Below are 15839 nucleotides of genomic sequence, written 5' to 3'. Positions count from 1 at the left end.
GTAGCTGTATGTGCAAGAGAAAGAACACCAAACAAAGATACTGTCCTGGATGTGCTGAGAGGGTGCAAGGCCAAAGCCATAACCCTGACCTGGGGGGGGGCAGCGGGCGGGCGGAGTGACACATCTGCCCACCCTTTGAGGCAGGGAGGGGGGAGCTGGAGCCTTTGTGGGCCTTTGCGTCCTCCGGAGGGCTCCCTTTCCCCATTTCTGTCCTATTGGAAAATTGTGAGCCTGTGGGAGGGTCAGGAGGACTTACTTGTCTGCTTGGCCTGCCCTCCCATGGACTGAGTTCTCCTCTGGCCTCACTGCAAAGCCCCAGCAGGGTCTAAAGTCAAAAGCACGGGGCTCCCGACTTGCAAAGCTGCCTTGCAGCTGTTGTTGGAAGCAAAGTCCAAAGCAGACCGAAGGAGGGACTCGGGAGTGCTGTGGACACCATGAAAACAATCATCGCTGCTTATTCACAAAACCAGAGCGGTAAGAGAGGCTGAAGGCTGAGAAATGGCCTGTGATGACTTTTTGCTACAGCGTTGGCTGGTGGTGTGTGTCCTCTTGCAACTGAAATTCTGCTTCCAGAATCCAATTTCCTGGTTCCCTTCTGATGTTTGGATGGGAGGGGGCTGCCAGTGAGGAGTTTGGTTATAACTTAAAGTACTAGTTCAGGGGGCGTAAATTGCACCTAAATATAAACAGGTTTCAGAATTAAAGTATCACATTGGAATTTTGACTTTTGGCAGTTTGGGGGGGGGTGTTTTTGAGGGATGAGATTTGCCAGGTACAATCCTCTGTTCCACAAACCAAGCCAAAAGATGGTTCCTCGTTATCGTAAGTAATTGTCAATAATTTGTGTTGACTATAATGCAGCCCAGTGGGTGTCTTGTGAAAGGGAGAGACTCGGAATGTGCCTCTGGCACCCACACCCTGGGCTTAGCAATGGCCTCGGCTCTGGCGGGAAGGAGCCGCTGAGCTTTCCAGGGGATGGTTGTGGAGAAGCAGCCTCCCGGGAGGCACCTTGTGCTGCAGACAGTGGCACTTCCTCTGCAGGACAAGGCATGGAGTTTGGGGGTGTCCTGTGCCCATCTTTGGGGACCTAACTGACCCCACCAAGGAAGAGAGTCCGGTGGCAATCCCTCTGCTACTCCCTGGTGACTTTGCCGCCATGGGCCACGCACGCTGGGAGTGTCATCATTAGATTACTAGCATGCGCTGTGCGGGGGGCCACCGTTGCACCGACATGTTCAGAGGTAAAACTGCATGCAGAGAGCATCAGCTTCAGGGCTCAGAGAGGCACCCTGCCTTGCACCCACAACATCTATGCTGGAAGAGGAGCTCTGCTCCTACTGCCTGTTTTAGCTGCTAAACCACATCCAGGTTTTGCTAATACACAAAGCCCCGAATGCCTGGGATTCCCTAAGAGGTCTCCTCGGTCTGCAGTCCACTAGGGCTGAGATATTCTCTTCCGGCCCTGTTGGCTCTTCCACAACCGAAATACAGCTGTCCAGCAACATCACAAAAGTAGGTCTGCTGCCTTATTCAGCGACTGGGCCTGCTTTTTGGGACTCCCAGAGAGCAAAAGCAAGCGTGTTCCTTTGAGCCTCCTCTCGGAAGCTTCCTTCCTGGTCGCTCTAGCTCTGCTCCTTTTCTTGTGTTCTTTGTGAAATGTTTTTGGGTTTGGATATTACTTTTATACAGTTGTCATGCCTAGTTTTAATCTGAACTGCCTGGAGACTTTAATAGCAAATAATGTGAACACAAACAGTATAAAGCAATGAAAATAGATAAGCTAAATGAGCTATCCCAGGCTTCTCACTCTTGGCTTGGAACCCAAGGCCTGCCTGTTTTCACTGCTCCCCATCAGGCCACGGAGGCGCTTGGGTGGCCTTGAGCCCGGCCACAGGGCTTCCAGGAGGAGGAGGAGGGAGGCCACCCTGTGCTCCTGCGAGCTCACAGAAGAACAGCTTGGGAAAAGGATGGGCTGGGATAACCGCTCTGCCCTGGTCACCCAATTGCCAGGTTTTGATTCTACTCTGATACATCTTCTGTAAAGTTAAGGTGAACGCTCTCTCCATCTCAGGGGTGATGAATCTTTGGCCCTCCTGAAATGTTGGGCTTCACCTCCCCTAAACCTCTGCCCTGAGCCAGGCTGGGGTCGGCTGCTAGAAAACGAAGCCCAAGGCCCCCGGAAGACCACTGTCATCCCACTGCCGTCTGACTCTCCTCCGGCCGGCTCACAAGAAATCCTGTGGGCAGAACGGGTGAGGGCAGCCCTTCCATCCCTCCACTTTATGAGGCCCTCCTGTCATGGAGGGTGCAGCAGCAGGGGGAAACCAACAGCCCACCTTCCTCCGAGTGGTGAACTGGAAGGAGTGATGGACTTGGTTTCAGGAGACCTGGGTTCGAATCCCCACTCAGCATGGAAATGTGTGTGTGCGCTGGTGAAACTTCACTTTAAGTGCCTCATCTTGGAAGCCCTGCTGCAGTTGCTCTAAGCTGCTTCTGCCTTGACACACAGACATGCTCATATCACTGTAGTGGTGCCAAGGCTTGGGAGAGGGACACCCTGAGACTTCCTCTCCCTCTCTTCCCCACTCCCCTCTTCTTCCTGCACTTAGCTGTCAACTTTAAAGTAATTAGATTCACAACTTCAACCTATCTTAGTGGCATGCCAGCTATTTGGGGTGGCTTGGTTTTAGGACAGGAGACCATGGGCTATTAACTTCCCAAGAGATCCCCAGCGAGAGAGAGAGAGAGAGAGAGAGAGAGGAGACTGACTAGCCCCCTGCCTTGTTGACCTCTCTCTCTGGGGGCACGTCTGAGACGGTTTGGAAGCAAGGCAGCATCTTTCTGTCTCCCGCATCACGCAATTGCAGGCCAAAGTCCAAGGTGTGCTGCCACAGACTATTCTCGGGCAGTCAGCTGGAGCTAATAAATTGGGTATGATGTTTGTGCAGAGCTACTGTTTGCAGTAAGAGTTTATGGGCGGATTATACGTGCGCATACAGCCATGCATGCGTAGACATTTCTGTGAATCAGCACAACTTCTTTTTTGGACTCTCGGAAAAACGGCAATGACTGGCACTGGCACATCATTTGGAAGACAGAGGTTGCAGAGAAATGTTTGGCTTTCAATGGTGCAAAAGCTGGAAAGGCTGCATCGAATCAATTGGGATCTTTTAGATCACCACGGATTATTAGAAATCCCCTCTTAGGGCTGCTAAGCAAATGGCAGAAAACTTGGGGGATTTCTCTCAAAATGCTTGTAAAGTGCATTTCAGAAGTCACGTTTGAAAGCGACTATGAAATGTTACTCATTAAACCAGCAAAGTGACTTCCTTCTTGTTCTATTTATAATACCTTTGAAATGTAACTGTTTAACAACCTTGTTTCCCCATAACACAAATAACAATAGCTACAGTATGTCACTTGTAAATTGGTTTTCTCCATGGATTCTTCGCTTTATAACCTGTCATCTTAAAACTGCTTTTATTGGTCCGTGTTTCCTGCATTGTGTTTCACACAAGTAGTTTTTTTAATTCACATATTCTGTAAATGTAATCCTGTGACCGTGAATTTGTAGAGCGACCCCATTTCGTAATGCCAGCTGGTTAATGTTCAGATGACGGAACAGAGGACTTCTGAATGCTTCTCTGGGCAACTGACTTTAGAGGGCTTGTTTGCAAGAGGAAATCAAAGTTCACCCACAAATGGAAACATGTGCTGTGTCTTCATTTGTGTGTGAAGGTGGGGGGGCATCAAGGAGGAGAGGGTGCCTCTTACATGAAATATGCAGCCAAGTGATGAAACTAACCCAGTCAAGATGGGCTGTACAAACGCTTTCCTGCCGGCCCACAGATCATGGTGAGTTTTACTCCTGAATGTGAAACTTAAGGCCTCTTGTGGGGGGTGGGGGTGGGGGGTGCATCAGTATCCCAGCTCCCTTGGCTCTGTTTGCAATGTCTTCTGTGAGGGTTAATGTTTCACCAATACTTGCTACGAGGAAGAGGGTATTGGTGCTGGGTGGGAAGCCGGTATCAAGGCTGAGGCCTCGGGAGGAAGAGACATTGACCTGAGGCCTCCCGCCTTATCAGTCGCTTTAGGACAGGATGGCCTCGGTGCCCAGACAGGGGCTGGCAGGCAGCCTCTGCCTCAGACAGGCTGGCCCAGGGAGAAGAGCTTGGGCACCACCGTGGTTGTGAGCGGCAGGCTAAACATGGTCCCTGACTTCACAGATACGTAGTTGAGGACACCGAAGACACTCTGGATCCAGGGCACCTGATGCTTCCACTCCTCAAATAAATAACATGGTGGTGTGTGAGATCACACAGGGGGCAGGGGAGAAGGGGGGGTGGAGAATGCTGTTGCTTTATCTGCCCATCTTCCTCCTTGGATCAGAGGAGTACTTTACATGTCAGCTCAGAAGCCAGTCCTCTCTGGTCCCAGTCAAGCCGTTAGTGGGGCATAAAGGGCCGTATTCATGTGCTCCAGACCTCAGACATCAGCCGAGGATGCTGCCTGCCTGGTTGCCTGCTGGGGTCCCTGAAGAAAAAAGGAGGCAAATCCATCTGCCTGCTGTCTACAGGGCCTGGCTCAGCTGGAAAAGCCATGGCTGGAGGGTGGAGGAAAAGCTGAGCAAACAGGTGGACGTCACGTGGCCAGGAGGGGGCAGGTCACCAGGAGGCAGGAAGGGGACGATGGCAGACAGCTGTGTTTTCCTTGGCAGGGAGCCATGCCAGCATCCAGGCTGCTCTCCTGCGTTCCGTCCTGGCCCTTCCCTGGCCTTCGCAAAGAGACGTCCGGGCCTGCATCCAGCTGCTCTCGGTCTTCCAGTGGATCCTGAGCTTCCTGTTGATGGGTGAGTGATCAGCCGATTTGCACTGACAGCAGCATCACTTCGGCCCATCATCATGGCCAAGCAGAGTGCCAGGGGCCTCTGTGCAAAAAGAAGGATGGAAGCTGTTTCAGATTCAGGAAGGTTTTCCTATAGTAGACGTGCTCATTTCCAGAGGGATGCATTCCTGATTTGGGGTACAGAAGAGGACGACTGAGATGGCTGCCAGCCTCTTCCCGCACCCTGACGGTGGCTTCCAGAGCCATCTGGCCAAGTGGGCCCCCAAGGCCTCAAGCCAGGAGTGGGCAAGTGGTGGCCCGGGGTGGTCCTGGTGGGCTTCTGTTTTTCCCCCATCCCTTGCCTTGTTGTCCTTAACCACCATTGCCTCCAACTTGTGGCGACCCCATGAATGAGCCATCTCCAGAACATCTCGTCCTCAACTGCCCTGCACTTGCAAACCCAAGCCTGCGGGTTCCTTTAGGGAATCAGTCCATATCATAATTGGTATTCCTCTTTTCCTGTTGCCTTCCACCTTTCCCAGCGTTATTGTCTTTCCCAGAGAATCCTGTTTTCTCACCATATGCCCTAAGCAGAACAGTCTCAGTTTCATCCTGTTTTCCTTCAGAGATGTTTCAGGCTTGATTGGATCTAGGACCCACTTGTTCATCTTTCTAGCAGTCCAGTGTATCCTCGAAAGCTTTCCTCCAGCACCATATTTCAAGCAAATCTTAGTTTTATGGTACAGTGCCAGACAATAAGAGAATGATACAAATTACCAAACAAGTACAAGGCCATTGCTTCAGAAGAGGGAACTAGGAACTTGAGGAAGCAAGACTGAAACCCAGATCATGAATGATCACAAAGGCAGGTGGAGGCTGGGCTGGATTTAGATTCCAGGAAGCGGCTCGGGCTGGGGCTTTCAGGAAAAGCTGGGAGGCAAGAGAAGAAGAAAAGAGATCATCAAAGGGGCTCCAGCAGTCAAGAAAGAGAAAAGGATCTCAGGTGGATTCCTGCTGTAACTTCATACTTGCCAAATATGAGGGGAAATAGGGGAAGCCAGTCTGCAAGGCAGGAAAATCGGTGACTTCTCAAAGAGGCCTCAAAGATCACATCCTTCTTGGCACCTACTAGACGTTCCTGAAGAAGATTCGGGAAGGGAGGGAGGGAAGGGAAAACAGGAAGGCAAGGCCACAGCTTCCAAGGGCCACCCTTAGATCTCAGGACGCCTGGCATGTGGGCAAGGCTATATATGTGGGTGCTGGTGGGAAACGGGCATCTATGGTTGTTATTGTTCTCCCCTCAGGAATTGTTCTCCTGCTTCTTCTCATCTATTTGGTTTTCACCAATTTCTGGCCCATTTCTGCCTTCTACGTGGCTTGGCTTATCTTTGACTGGGAAACGCCTGAGAAAGGTGCGTAGAGTTAAGTCTTCCTTTCACAAGATATCTATCCCCCACTTGCTCAGCCTTTTATCTATTGGCATCAGTGGTTTGATTCCTGAGCATTCCCCCCTCCCAAAAAAAAAAAAAGTTATCTGAAGTTCCCCCATGAGCCTGGGTGGAAACGGTTTCTGTCCCTCTCATACAGTAATGTACAGACTTCCGTGTAGTTGCTGCGTTGCTTTTACTATTATTTTTGTTCCCAAAATTTCTCAAGAAGTGATATAAACCCTCTTCCAACCATCAAAATATGCCACCTACTAAGTTCTCATGGTTATTTGTTTGTTTGTTCAATATAGTTTTATCCCATCCATCTCCTTAAAATAGACCCAAGACAGCTTACATCATTAAAAGACAATATTTAAAAGCTATAAACAGTAAGTATACAAATATTAAAAGTATTCAAATGCCACACTAAAAAGTGGTAACAAAATCAACACCAAAAACAGATTAAAAGCAATGAGGTACAACACTCCACTTAAAAAAAAAAAAAAAAAGTCCAAATGTTCCCTCTTGCCACCGACCCTTTCCTACCTAGAGGCAGACCATTCTGGAGGGTGCAGATGCAGCCAGAAGGTTTGTTAATGTTAGAGGTCCAGGATGATTCATGATTCATACAAAGCAACTATACTCCCCTTTCACAAAATTTCCAGAAGGGCTTATAGAGTTATAAAATACATGCAAAGGTTTGTGTGGTTTTTTTTTGGGGGGGGGGGGTAGGGAATTAGAATTTTTTTTGTAGGATTTCAGGGAATTCCCCAGGGACTGTCTAGCAGAGACTCCTCACTAGAAGCTCCTCACTAGCCTATAATTCCCATTAAGTTCTTAGGGTGCTGTTGCAACATTCTAGACACATGCTTGGATGGGAGGCTGCAGCCTGGAAGAAGAAGGATGCTTTAGAGGTTAAAGCTCTGAGATGGACGCTCTCCCATTCACTAGGCAGAGAACAGCCCCAGCTGGTTATTGCAGGCCACCTGCTCTGCTCTTCGCCTGCCCGTTCCTCCCCAGTGGAGACGTTGATGGCCTTCCTGCCCTTCACGTATTTTCCCTTCTGGTGCCTTGCAGGTGGGAGAAGCTCTTCCTGGATACGGAGCTTGGCCGTCTGGGATCACTTCCGAGACTATTTTCCCATTCAGGTGAGAACCTGCAGGGATGTTAGAAGGCGGTGGGCAGGGGAGGGAGAGGTGTTTGTTCAGCCTCCATTTTGGACAAGAGGCGCTGCATGTTTGTGAGGAGCCCTGGGCTGCAGATTTATCTCTGGTGCTGGGGAAGAACCTCAGCGTCAGAACCTGGATAGAACTGGAGCCAACTGCAGGTGTTCAAGACCCAAGCAGCTGCTGGCAGAGAAAGGCAAAGGCGGGCAAGAGAGCCTTCCATTTCCAAACAGCAACAGGTTTGTAGCACAGCACAACTGATTTCCCTGTATTGCTAAGGTCTTGTCCAGTAATTTTCCTAGCCAATCAGCCCGATGACAAAATGGCTGGATCAGGTGTCTGCAACTGTTCCCTCAGATGCCCATTTCTGCATTGGAGCCTCCCAAATATTAACCATTATCAAACATATGAAATGGCTCCAGAGGTGAAGGTCCAACAGGGAAGTGTGTTTCGAAGGACATTGCAAAGGATCCCAAGGGGACAAACCAGAGGTGGGGAGAGGGGCCTGAAGCAAAAGCTCTCCCTTGCCCTGCACCGGAGTCAAGCCCAAGCAACTGGGGCGGCCCTTGGCCCCAGCTGAAGGAGCTTTGAGATTATGCCTTCCTAGTTGAGCACCATCGCTTGGCTAGAATTTGGCTTCCAAAGCTGTGGGGCCCATTTCCCAGCCCCCCCCCCATGTTGTGTGGGACAGGGATGGTAGAAAGGACAGCTGCGGAGAAGCACGAGAAGGAGGCAAAGCAGCTGGGGGTGGGGGGTGGGGGTCACAGAATAACAGAGATGGGAGGGGCCTGGAAGGCCTTCAGTTCCAAACCCACCCACCCCGGTTCATGGCCAGAGCATCTTGACCCATTGTCAGCTTTCTCCCTTCATGGTTGCAAGACGGTTAGATTCTACCTGGCGTTCCTCCAGAGGAGGAACATTCAATGTGGCTTCTGCTTCCTGGGTAGGAGTCCTTCTGAAAAACAGCTGAGTCCCAGCTTTTCCTGCCACAGGCACACTCTGCAGAGCCACAGGGGGCATGATCCAGGCCACGCATGCCCTGAACTCCCAAGGGTCTCTTGAGAGGTCAACATAGGGTGCGGGTTGCAGAATCCTCTGCCGCCTGTGTCGAATTCCCTTGGCCCAGAAGCCCATGCAGAACGGGGGGGGGGGGGGGAGCCTGTCCGGCTCAGCCGTCGTCCGCTTTGTCCTCTGCCTTCAGCTGGTGAAGACTCACGACCTGCTTCCCAGCCACAACTACATCATTGGGGTCCATCCTCACGGGATCTTGTGCATCGGAGCTTTCTGCAACTTTGTCACCCGCTCCACCGGCTTCTGTGAAAAGTTCCCAGGCATCAAACCCTTTCTGGGCACTCTGGCCGGGAACTTCCGACTGCCTGGGATCAGAGAATACCTCATGAGTGGCGGTGAGCCTGTTGCTTTTCTCCTCCCTTCCTCTCCTGTCCCCTGGCCGGGATGTTCCTTTGGGGTAGAGGAGGCAGAATTTAGGGGTGATCAAAACAACCCTTTATCTGTGAGCTATCCACAGCCTTTAGGATAAGATGTAACCCAACCCTCTAAACTTATTGTTTTTCTTTTATGGTTTTCATTCAGTAAATAGTACTTTTAATTAATAATATTAATTAATTAACTTCACAGTGGTGTAATTAAGGCAAGGCTGGACATTCTTTAATGAAGGTTTCTTAATGTAGTCATGATAATTCCAGTCCCCCCCCCCTTTTTTTTTCCAGGATTTTTTTCTAGGATTCCTCACAGTTTTTGGCAGTTCAGCGCTGACTGCAGGGTGGGAGGGCTTTTCTCTTTGATGCCTTATTGAAATGCTCCTTTCTTGTTCTTCACAGCTTTCCGAAGGGTCTCTCCTTTGGGTATTTTAACTCCTGTAACCCTTTTGGGGCTCTTTCTCCCAGGTCTCTACCCGGTGACCCGCCGCGGGATCGAGTACCTCGTCTCCAGGAACGGCACCGGAAACGCCGTGGCCATTGTGGTCGGGGGCGCCGCCGAGTCGCTCTCCTGCCAGCCAGGGGTGACCAAGTTAATCCTGAGCAGACGCAAAGGCTTCGTCAAGATGGCTCTCCAGCATGGGTGCGTCCCCCCCACCCCACCCCCATCTCCCACCCTCTCCCGTCAAACTGTCAGTTCCTCTTTCGAATAGCTGAAGGCACACAGGTTCGGGGGGGGGGGTTGGGAGGAAAGGAGGAAAGGCCGTCTCCTGAAAAGAAGAGCGGTGCATAAAGGGGTTCCTGCCTGTTCCTGAGGGTCATTCCCTTCGTCCAGTGAATAAAATTCCAGAGTTAAGAAATCTCCCGTGACTTCTGCCCCCATAACCGCGCGCGCGCACAGCCCCCCTTCCTAGTCCGAGGGGCGCCTCCTGGGCAAGGCCGGGAGACCCGGGGTGCCCCCCCACACACACATACACACACACACAGCGCTCCGCTCCCCCCAGCCCTGGAGCGACGCCAGCTCTTCGGCCCCTACGGGGGAGGGGGGCTGCCTGAGGCAGGGATCCTCCAGGCTGGATCGCGGGGCGCTGCCTGCCCGCCACACGGGGGGGGGGGTGTCTGCACCCAAGCCTGCATCCAGGACGTGGCTCGCCCCACTCAGCCACCAACCCCGCTTCCCGTTTCGCCCCCACCCACCCTCTTTCTCCCCGCAGGGCCCATCTGGTTCCGGCTTTCTCCTTCGGAGAGAACGACCTTTTCCAGCAGGTCCATTTTGAGGAAGGCAGTTGGGTGCGGAGCCTCCAGAACCGGGTCCGGAAATTTTTTGGGGTCGCTCCCTGCTTCTTCTACGGCAGAGGCTTCACTTCCGTCCATTCCTGGGGTTTTCTCCCTTTTCCCCGACCGGTCACCACTGTCAGTGAGTATCTCCGTAGCGGCCGCTGGAGCCAAGCCTGAGCCTCCCGGTAGAGACGCCCGGCCGGCAAGCGGACCGACGGGAGCGCTCCCCGCAACGGCCGCCCCCCGCCCCCGCCTCTGCCCCCCCCCTCGGGCGTGGGGGGGTGTCCGCCTTTCTTGATCCTCGTGTGATCTTCCAGAAACCGCTGTCCTGCAGCTCCCAGCCTGGGGCAGGGAGGGGGCGGCAGCTGAGCCACCTCTGGCGCGGGGTGGGGGTGGGGGAGGCAAGGTGGCTCGCTCGCTCGCTCGCCCACTGGCCGGAGGCGGAGGCTGGGAAGGCTCTGGCCCTCAGCCGCTCCGGACAGAGGGGCCCCGCGGCCCTTGAGGATTCGGGCTGGGGATCCCCCCGGGGGTGGCGCGGCACTCTCGGGCGCCCTTCGGGGGCCGGGGGACATTCCGAGGGCCGCCCCCACTCACGACCCCGCACCCCCGGGGAAGGCTGTCCCAGTGGGGGGCTCTGCCGGCAGGTCCACCGCGCGGCCTGATGCGCTTTTCTCTCCGCCCAGTCGGAGAGCCTTTGATGCTGCCCAAGGTGGAGCAGCCGACGCGGGAGATGGTGGATCGGTACCATGCCATGTACGTCCAGGCTCTCCGCAAACTCTTCGACGAGCACAAAGTCGCCCACGGTCTGCCCGAGACGGAGGAGCTGCGCATCCTTTGACGGAGAGCCGCTCCGGAGAAGAGGCGGGGGGGGGGGTCCCTTCGGCCGAGGCCAGGCGGGCGCGTCCTTCCTTTCCGGGGCGCCGGACCGGCCTCTCCCTGGCTACCTCCCAGTTCGGTGGGGCGCGCTGCCCCTCAGCAGGGGCTCCCCGCCCCACTCCCACCCCCGCCGCTTGGCCCACGGATGCGGGGGGGGGGGGGCGGAGAGGCTGCACTTCGTACGCGGAGGGCCCGGGGCTCCCTCTCCGGGTTGACAAGCCGCTCAAGGACCGGAGGCGAAAGCGGCCGCTGCCAGGGGACGAAATGCCGCTAGATGGTGCGGTGGACTGCGGAAAGTCCGAGGGTAAAGCCCCCCAGGGGCCGTCTCGTCTAGTCCGCCCCCCCCCCCCGTGGAAAGGTCGACCCTTACCGTCCATTTCAAACCCTCCGACAAAGAGAGCCCCCCCCCCGCCTCGCCCTGCCCCGCCCGCGCTCCCCTGTCTCGCTGTCAAACTGCCCTTGTGCTTTGGACGTGGTAAACCTCTAACACACGATCGTGTCTTCACGTGCCCGGAGCCCGCCTGCCTGCCTTCCCTTCCTCCCTCTCTCCCGGCCTGGTTGGCGGAGGGAGGCCGCTGCATCTCTCCTGCGTCTGCCACTCGGGCCCGGCCGGGGGATCGCTCAGCTGAGAGTCCGCAGCCGGTGTGGCTTCGAGGCTCCTTGGAGCGCTCCCCCCGCCCGCCCCAGCTTTAAAATTCAGTGTATTCGTGAAGGCTTTCATGGCCGGGATCCAATGGTTGTTGTGGGTTTTCCGGGCTCTTTGGCTCTTTGTTCTGAAGGTTGTTCTTCCTAACGTTTCGCCCGTCTCTGTGGCCATGGGCACCTTCAGCGGCAGCTTTCCTCTTAATCCAGGGGCAGGCCTTGGCTTCAGCGGGAGGAGTGGGGTGAAAGGTGGAGGGGAGCTGCCTCCCCCCAGCACAGGAGCCTTGCCTCTAACATCTCAGGGGCTGTGGAGCTGGTGGAGGGACCTCCTAACCCCCAGGTCCCTGAATGTGTTCCCCTGCCCCTCCCTACCCCACCCGCCCACACCATTTGCACCAAAGAGGCTTTGGTGACCCCACAGGGCTGTGGCTCTTTGACTGGCTGGCCACTGAACCAGGTGTGCCCTCTTCTGCCTTCCCAACTGTGCCCAACTCCTCAAGGTTGCTCAGCCCTGCTGTTCTTTCCCCCCACCTCCCACCCCCACAGCAAGAGGGTTATGCTCTAGCCTCAGCCCTGGCTTCTTCACAGGCCCCTGTATTGCTCCAGCAAGCACCCAGAGAAAAGGGAGGGCTGTGCCCCTCTCCTCAAAAGCCCTGCAAAATGCGGTCCCAGGTTTTCAAGGCAACAGAAGTCCTTACAGTGGAAAACTGGCCAGAGAGATATCCCTTTCTCTCCTCCCCAACAGAGACATGCAGGCCCTGCCTGGCATCTCTCCTTGGCATCAAAGCTGGGAGGCCTTCCAGCTCAGAACCCCCGCATTTGTGTTACTGCTGCATCTCCATGGCAAACAGCAGGGCCAGCCCCAGGCAGCAGCACTGAGGCTCTGCCCTCTGACCCAGACAGACCAGTCCTACGAAGCCTCTCTGCGCGGTCTGTGCCCACCTCTGCCAGTCCCAGTCACCTGATGACCTGGAGCAAGAGGGAACTCCTGAGGGAGGAAGGCTAGCCTCTGCCTGTCAAACCTTTCTGTAGTATAAATTATTAGAAACATCTGCTCCCCCCCCCCCTAAGATTGAACTTAAGAGTTGTGAATATTACATTTCTGGAAAGAGGTTTCAAACAATGATAAGGAAATTATAATGTTCTTTTCAAAGAACTAAGTCTGCCGCATATGTCTTAGAAGAACTCAACCCTTTGAACTCTTTACTAAAATATATGTCCTACTAAACTAAATGTGTCTTACACCTCAGTAAAAAGCTATAGGAAAATCATATATTCATATATTTTTATTTATTAGGAAGCAGAAATTAGCAAAATTACTCTTGTGCATTACATCACCCAGAGTCCCCCAACCAATGTAGTTAGCGCCAATTCTGCCTGAGGTTTTCTGAATGGTAAAAGTTCTAAAAGTAAAATTTCAAGCTCTGCTATGATTCTCGTTCCCTACTACAGTACGGATCACAGCAGTGAAACAAAACAGCAGCTAATGGAGGCAGGCTGTTTAGGAAAGAGAAATCACATTGGATTGGCATTTTCTTTTATGTATGTGTGTTTGTGTGCACACACATGTGTGGGTGGATGGGTGGGTGTGTATGCATGTACATATTTATGCGTGTATATATATGGCAAAGAAACTCTATGATGTTTTCCAGTTAATATAAAATATGTAGTCCATATCTCTGTAGAACATGATGTCTTGTGGTTCCCCCCCCCCCCCAGTTGTTGTAATTTACCAACACTTTCCTCTTCCAAGTTCTATCACTAAGGAGGGGATTCCTGTGATATTCTCATAGTTGCATAGGAAGCTTTTTCCATCAGAAAAAAACTTATAGCAAAAACAGCAGCCGTCATATGGAAATATTACCAGAATCCCTCACTCACTCACTCACTTCTTCCCCTCCCTTACTTCTTTCTTTGCACCACCAACATACAATGTACAGGGTTCTCCTTTCCTTGCACATGCTGAAAGGTTGTGTTGAAAAAGTTATTATGAAAACAACTTTGTGAAGTAGATTTGGCCCCCTGACACTATCTAAACTGGGATTTGACCTTGGGTCTCGCTGTTCCAAGTTGATCAGTAACCATTATACGATGCATGGTGTAGTCATGCCGGCCTGCCCTGATCTGCAAAGGGACATGGGTCTCACCATCAATCAAAACCATTCTGGTCCTTTGATCACCTGCTTTCTCCCCGACTGTTTTGGGCATGGCTGCTGATTCCTCTCAGGCAGAAGCTGTTTCTTCTCTGAGCAGGTAGACTGTTCTCCCTAAATTGGGACACAACTGTCGAAGTGGACAATGCCTGCTTGGATTTAGGCATTTTGAACAGAGCCCGATGCAGCCGCCCTCTGTACATGTCACCAGCCAAGAAGTACAGGACAGGGTCTATGCAGCTGTTGGCGCTAGCTAAAGGCCGGGTTATCTTGTAGGTGACATTGACAATGTTGAGTGTGTAACAGCTGGCTTTGAGATGCCGAGAGGCATAGTAGATGGTCCGTGTAATGTGGAAAGGCACAAAGCTGATGGCGAACACCGAGAGCACCACCAGGATCATCTTGATGGAGCGTCTCTTGTAAGAGGGAAGAGTCTGGCGGGAGCCCCCAAGAGGCTGCGGGCTCCACAGCCGCTTAGCCATCAAGCAGTAGCACACCACGACCACCAGGAAGGGAATGCCAAAGAGAAGGGCCATCACGGCTGAGCTATAGTGGACATAATGGTCAAACTCCTCAGGTTTTGTTGTATCATGGCAGAGGGTGTTGTTGCCCTTGACACTGATGGTCACAAAGACCAGGTTGGGGATGAGGCAGAGGGTCACCACCAGCCACACGCCAAGGCACACCAAGCGAGCGTGCCTGGTTTTGACCCACCTGAGGGAACGGATGGGGTGGCAAATCCCAATGTAACGGTGGATGCTGATGCAGGCGAGGAAGAGAATGCTGCTGTAGAGGTTGGCATAGAAAAGGAAGCGCACAATCTTGCACAGCCATTCGCCAAACGGCCAGTTGTTGCGGTCAGCATAGTAGTAGACCAGCGTGGGGAGGGAGAGGACGTAGAGGGTGTCGGAGACGGCCAGGTTGAACATGTACGTGGTGGTGGCATTCCAGGGCCTCATCCTGAAGAGAAACAGCCACAGGGAGCAGGAGTTGAGGAGCAGCCCCACCACGCAGACGGCCCCGTAGGAGACCGGCAGAAGGATGAACTTGAACTCCTCGTTGAAGATGCACGTCTCTTCCATGGGGCCACCGGTGCCATTCTCTGCTACCCGGGAGCTTGATATGGCGGTGAAGGCAAGGTCTGGAAGCGTCATCATCCTAGGGCTGGTCATCACCTGAAGGCTACAAAGGTCACACAAATGGGTCACCTCTCTTTCCCCCCCTCAAGCTTTCCATGTAGCACAGGGCACACTTTCTCACAGACAAAAAGTGTGCACTAGTGCCTGGTGGTGGGATGATAAGAAGCCATAATGTTTGCCGTTTTCAAGAACTGTGCATTTAGAAATGATCCTTTGGCAGCAAGCAATTAGGAAGGCTTAATTGTGTACAACAGTGTTTCCCAACCTTGGGTAACCCAGATGTCCTTGGACTGCAACTCCCAGAAACCCTGGCCAGCACAGCTGGTGGTGGAGGCTTCTGGGAATTGCAGTCCTAGAACCCCTTTGGGTGAACCAAAGTTGGGAAGCCCTGGGGTACGAGGAAGATGCACAGGACGGCTGTGCCAAGGACTCTTGGAGGAAGAAGGTCCACTCCCTTTACAGTTGCCCGTTCACAAGGGGAAAGCACTCAACACATGCTCAGATAGCTTTTAACTGTTATGTATCACATCACATCATAAAATATCCTGTTTTCCCAAAAATAAGACCTAACCTGAAAGTAAGCCCTAGTATGATTTTTCAGGATGGTCGTAATATAAGCCGTGCCCCCAAAATAAGCCCCGGGTAAGTGAAACCCCACCTTCCACCTTTGTGCAGCGACCAGAAGAAGGTGACAGGACTGTATTTGAATCAACGTAGATTGTTCTACGTGGAAGAAAAAATCCCCTGAAAATAAGCCCTAATGTGTTTTTTGGGGCAAACATTAATATAAGAACTTGTCTTACTTTCGGGGAAACATGGTACAGTATCTCATATTATAATTACTGGTTTCCTCTCGCATATGCGAAGGGCAGCTGAATCCATTCCGCCCCCCACT

General features: G+C 52.9%; 2 protein-coding genes and 1 long non-coding RNA gene across 4 annotated transcripts; 1 reads left to right on the top strand and 2 right to left on the bottom strand.

Annotated features, from left to right (window-relative positions):
• The first annotated feature begins 106 nt into the window (after nt 1-106).
• Nucleotides 107-10972, top strand: LOC110074308 (diacylglycerol O-acyltransferase 2). 2 transcript variants are annotated; one of them, XM_020784357.3, is made up of 8 exons: nt 107-474; nt 4718-4849; nt 6129-6236; nt 7329-7399; nt 8619-8823; nt 9325-9499; nt 10071-10273; nt 10818-10972. In XM_020784357.3, exons 1-8 carry the CDS (start codon nt 435-437, stop codon nt 10970-10972), a joined length of 1089 nt encoding a protein of 362 aa, XP_020640016.2. In that variant the 5' UTR covers nt 107-434. The 2 variants fall into 2 exon arrangements, with proteins under 2 accessions (XP_020640016.2, XP_072837244.2); XM_072981143.2 differs by lacking the exon at nt 107-474 and adding an exon at nt 1818-3855.
• LOC140702264 (uncharacterized) lies at nt 6608-10184 on the bottom strand. Its single transcript, XR_012081374.2, has 2 exons — nt 10054-10184; nt 6608-9455 (listed from the first exon to the last, which is right to left on the bottom strand). It is a non-coding gene; the product is annotated as an uncharacterized LOC140702264 (long non-coding RNA).
• A 1518-nt stretch (nt 10973-12490) lies between the features above and the next one.
• On the bottom strand, nt 12491-15114 carry P2RY4 (pyrimidinergic receptor P2Y4). The gene has a single exon (XM_020784454.3). The coding sequence runs from the start codon at nt 14975-14977 to the stop codon at nt 13829-13831; it is 1149 nt and encodes a 382-aa protein (XP_020640113.3). The 5' UTR covers nt 14978-15114; the 3' UTR covers nt 12491-13828.
• Nucleotides 15115-15839: the final 725 nt, after the last annotated feature.

Source organism: Pogona vitticeps, chromosome 11 (genome assembly GCF_051106095.1).
Source record: "Pogona vitticeps strain Pit_001003342236 chromosome 11, PviZW2.1, whole genome shotgun sequence".
In the NCBI taxonomy this organism is placed as follows: Eukaryota; Metazoa; Chordata; class Lepidosauria; order Squamata; family Agamidae; genus Pogona; species Pogona vitticeps.
This window is presented reverse-complemented; position numbering and strand designations above follow the sequence as displayed.

Bases quoted from the DNA above. Each gene is read 5' to 3' on its own strand.
- LOC110074308 (XM_072981143.2), top strand. From the start codon at position 3,702: ATGGAAACATGTGCTGTGTCTTCATTTGTGTGTGAAGGTGGGGGGGCA. The intron at 3,856-4,717 runs GTGAGTTTTACT...TTTCCTTGGCAG, and splicing joins CTGCCGGCCCACAGATCATG to GGAGCCATGCCAGCATCCAG. The intron at 10,274-10,817 runs GTGAGTATCTCC...CTCTCCGCCCAG, and splicing joins CCGACCGGTCACCACTGTCA to TCGGAGAGCCTTTGATGCTG.
- P2RY4 (XM_020784454.3), bottom strand. From the start codon at position 14,977: ATGACCAGCCCTAGGATGATGACGCTTCCAGACCTTGCCTTCACCGCC.